General features: G+C 39.7%; 3 protein-coding genes across 3 annotated transcripts; all 3 read left to right on the top strand.

Annotated features, from left to right (window-relative positions):
• The first annotated feature begins 785 nt into the window (after nt 1-785).
• On the top strand, nt 786-1,481 carry LOC141649391 (uncharacterized). The gene has a single exon (XM_074458083.1). The coding sequence runs from the start codon at nt 786-788 to the stop codon at nt 1,479-1,481; it is 696 nt and encodes a 231-aa protein (XP_074314184.1).
• Nucleotides 1,482-2,071: 590 nt separating this feature from the next.
• Nucleotides 2,072-2,572, top strand: LOC141649392 (secreted RxLR effector protein 78-like). Its single transcript, XM_074458084.1, has one exon. The coding sequence runs from the start codon at nt 2,072-2,074 to the stop codon at nt 2,570-2,572; it is 501 nt and encodes a 166-aa protein (XP_074314185.1).
• A 63-nt stretch (nt 2,573-2,635) lies between these two features.
• Nucleotides 2,636-3,831, top strand: LOC141649393 (uncharacterized). The gene is made up of 2 exons (XM_074458085.1): nt 2,636-3,314; nt 3,431-3,831. The coding sequence occupies exons 1-2, from the start codon at nt 2,636-2,638 to the stop codon at nt 3,829-3,831; spliced, it is 1,080 nt and encodes a 359-aa protein (XP_074314186.1).
• The last annotated feature ends 257 nt before the right edge of the window (nt 3,832-4,088 follow it).

The raw sequence follows: 4,088 nt of genomic DNA on the forward strand, positions 1-4,088 counted from the left end.
GCTGGGATTTGCCAGAGTAATGGTGGAGCTGCAAGTTGACCAAAAATTTCCTAACACTCTTAAGTTCCTTGATGAGAAAAAACAGTTGGTGGAGATTGACATTGAATATGAATGGAAACCAGTCCATTGCAAAAGGTGTAAAAATTTGGGACATGAACAAATAATTGCAGGGGAGGTAAATCATCAGGTGTGACGAAAGAACAACCTGCTAAGCCAGTAAAGCAGGTATGGAGGAAAGTGGAGAAGCCTGCAATGACAAACCAGGCAGGTAGCTCTGATAATTTATTGATAACTCCTAGGGTTCCTACACCTAGGGAGGAGGAGCCTGTTTTGGTGCAAATTAAGGAGTTCCTTAAGTCTAATCTGCATACCCCAACTAAAAATGGAGGGACGCCTGTCACAGTGACTACTGGTTCACCAGGAAACACTGTAGGATCAGAGAGTTACCACAAATCTCAATCTGACAAATGATTAAGCTCGGATTCTGGAATGTGTGTGGAATGAATAGGAGGAATAAACAGCAGGTGATAAATAGATTTTTGTTAAATAATAATGTAGGTTTGTTTGCTTTACTTGAAACAAAAATAAAGCCTAATAATTTGCATAAAGTCATGAATTTTTTCAATAATTGGAGCATATCTACCAACTCAGCCTATCATCAAGGGGGGAGGATCTGGATACTGTGGCATGCTAGTGTGTGTGATATACATTTCTTAGAATATGATGTCCAATATATTCATATGCACGTCATAAAAAAGTCAATCAATAAGAGCTTCTTTGCCACGATGGTTTATGCTTTTAATGAAGGTGCTGAAAGGAAGTCTCTCTGGAATAATTTGAGTAGATTGGCAGCTAGTATTCATGGGCCATGGGCTATTGGAGGGGACTTCAATTGTGTCTTGACTGCATATGAACGAGTGGGAGGATCCTTTTCTAGACAAGATGCTAAACCATTCGGACAATGCTTGCATCAATGTGAAGTGATTGATAATCCAGCCATAGGAGCTACATATACTTGGAATAACAAGCAATGTCCTGCTGAAAGAGTATATAGCAGACTGGATCGTTTTCTGGTAAATCAGGAATGGCTCAATGCTTTTCCTCTACTTTATGCTCATTTTTTGCCTGAAGGAACTTTTGATCATACACCATGCTTAGTGCAGCCAGTAATTCAGAATGATAAAAGAACCAGGCCATTTAAATACTTCAATATGTGGAGCCTTTCACCTGATTTTAAAGATATAGTACATAATGGTTGGCACTGTGCTCAGAAGGGCACTAAGATGTTTGAGCTGGTAACGAAGCTGAAAGCTATGAAATCCTGTCTAAAAGCCCTGATTAAGGATCAATTCTCAGACATTGAGACGAATGCAGAGATTACTCTTACCAAACTCACCAGGATTCAACAAGCTTTGGGAGTAAATCCTCTAGATGCAGACCAAGTACAGCAAGAATGTGAGACTAGAGCAGCTTATCAATAGCTAGCTGATGCTCAATTTCAATTTTTACAACAGAAAGCAAAAATGAAATGGACTGTAGAAGGGGATGCAAATACCTCCTTCTTTCATGGCATTCTGAAAACAAGGAGACAAAATCACATTGTTCAAATTGAGGACCATCAGGGTAAGCACCATGAGGACAAGCAGGGTGTTCAGGATAGTTTTATTCAATTCTATACTCAGCTCCTTGGCCAATCTAATGACACCACTGCAGTTAGCTCTAGAGTAATGCAGCTAGGGAATAAATGTGAGGAGGGCCATATCCAAATGCTCCTGGCACCTGTCACTGGTGATGAGATCAAAAAGACTATTTTCAGCATCCCAAATGAGAAAGCACCTGGACCAGATGGCTATTCAAGCCAATTTTTCAAAGCCAGCTGGGACATTGTTGGTAAAGATGTCTATAGTACAGTACATGAGTTCTTTAGGAATGGCAAACTTTTGAAACAATTGAATGCTACAAATGTCACATTAATTCCTAAAGTCCCTCACCTACAACAATCATGCAATTTAGGCCAATTGCCTGTTGTAATGTAGTGTTTAAATGCATATCTAAGCTGTTGTGTGCAAGAATGGCCTTGGTTCTTCCTCACCTGATATTAGTAACACAAGGTGGTTTCATTCAGGGTAGGAGCATCATGGAGAACATCCTCATTTGCCAAGATCTGGTCAAACTTTATGGTAGGAAGACTGCATCTTCAAGGTGTTTGTTTAAAATAGACCTTCAGAAGGCTTATGATTCAGTGGAATGGAGCTTCTTATTTCAGATGTTGCAAGAATTGAATTTTCCCAGCTCTTTTACCAATCTCATCAAAGAATGTGTCACCACAGCAACATATACACTTAATCTTAATGGGGATAGCTTTGGCTGGTTCAAAGGACAAAAGGGCTTGAGACAGGGAGACCCTTTATCACCTCTTTTATTCACCATTTGCATGGAATATCTTACACGGCTACTAGCTTATACTACTTCTACTATGAATTTCAAGTTCCATCCTTTGTGTAGGCCTATAAAATTGAGCAGTTTGATGTTTGCTGATGACATGTTACTCTTTTCTAAAGGAGATGCTTAATCAATCATGATCTTGCTTCGCACTTTCTCTACATTTTCCCAAGCCTCAAGCCTGAGGATGACCATGGGCAAATCCAATGTTTACTTCAATGGAGTGAATAATGATCTTAGAAAGGAGATTGCTCAGGTCTCAGGATGTATTGAAGGAAAGCTACCATTTAAGTACCTTGGTGTGCCCATCAAGCCCTCTAAACTATCAATAAAGAGCTGTCAGCCACTGATTGATAAGGTATTGGAAGGAATCAGGATGTTAGGGACCAAGAAGCTTTCATATGCAGGGAGACTGGTGTTGATAAAGGCTGTGTATAAAACTTTGCATTCATACTGGGCCTCTCTATTCATTATTCCTAAGGCTATCTTAGTAAGGATTGAAGCAATCTGTAGGAACTTTCTTTGGAATGGAGGGACTGAATATATAAGATCCCCAACTGTAGCCTGGACTAAAATATGCACTGATCAGCAGAAAGGGGGTCTTGGCCTCAGAGTGGAAAGTATCTGGAATAAAGCAACTATAGGGAAGCTGGTGTGGTGGGTACACTATCACCCATCCAAATTATGGGTCCAATGGGTGCATAATATTTATCTGAAAGGAATGACATGGGAGGACTACAACCCACCTAATGAAGCCAGCTGGACTTGGAAGAAAGTCTGCAAAATGAGGAAGGATCTTAAGGAAGCTTATGACCAGAATGAATGGAGCAATGTGCCTGGCAAAGAGTACACAACCAAAAAGGATACAACTGGTTGAACTCTATCAGTCATGAAGTGGATTGGCATCACATTGTATGGACCAAATGGTCCATCCCTAAACATAGCTTCATTGCCTGGTTATACTATCATCATGGATTTAACACTAAAGAGAAGCTCCACAGGCTGGGTATTAGTCTAGATAACAGCTGCTGTATCTGTGAACAAGAGGAAGAGTCTATCCAGCACCTATTCTTCCGGTATCAGTACGGCAGGAGAGTGATTCAGAGACTTCAGGAATGGACTGGGATGCATTTATCTGCTGAGAATATTCAGAATTGGAGACACCACAGGAGATTTACCAGGTTGAAAACTGGAATTCTGAATAGCATTATCAACTCTGTCATGTACCACATATGGATGCAACGCAATGAGAGCAGGCATGAGTACAAGATAATCAGTCCTAGGAGATGTGCTATCATGATTCAGGGAGATGTCAAGGCTCGTATTCAGCAACAAGCAAAAGGAACTATGTCCAGGAAAGATAGACAATGGCTTGAGAGGATTATGTAGTTTTTTATGATAGTGTGTGTGATGTAATATAGGCTAAGTTGATGAGCTAGTATGCTCATTATATGGTGATGTATATTGGACATTTTTGAGCTTTAATTTAATTTTTACATTTTACTAAAAAAAATACCACAATAGAGTTAACCCTTGTAAAGGATTAATTAGGAATTTATATGAAGATAAGTCTTCATCAAGTAGAAATTCTTAAAGTGAGTGGGAGCAATAAGAAGTAAGTACCTATCTTAATTGTTAAGGATAGG

The sequence above is a fragment of the Silene latifolia genome, chromosome 3 (genome assembly GCF_048544455.1).
Source record: "Silene latifolia isolate original U9 population chromosome 3, ASM4854445v1, whole genome shotgun sequence".
Classification (NCBI taxonomy): domain Eukaryota; kingdom Viridiplantae; phylum Streptophyta; class Magnoliopsida; order Caryophyllales; family Caryophyllaceae; genus Silene; species Silene latifolia.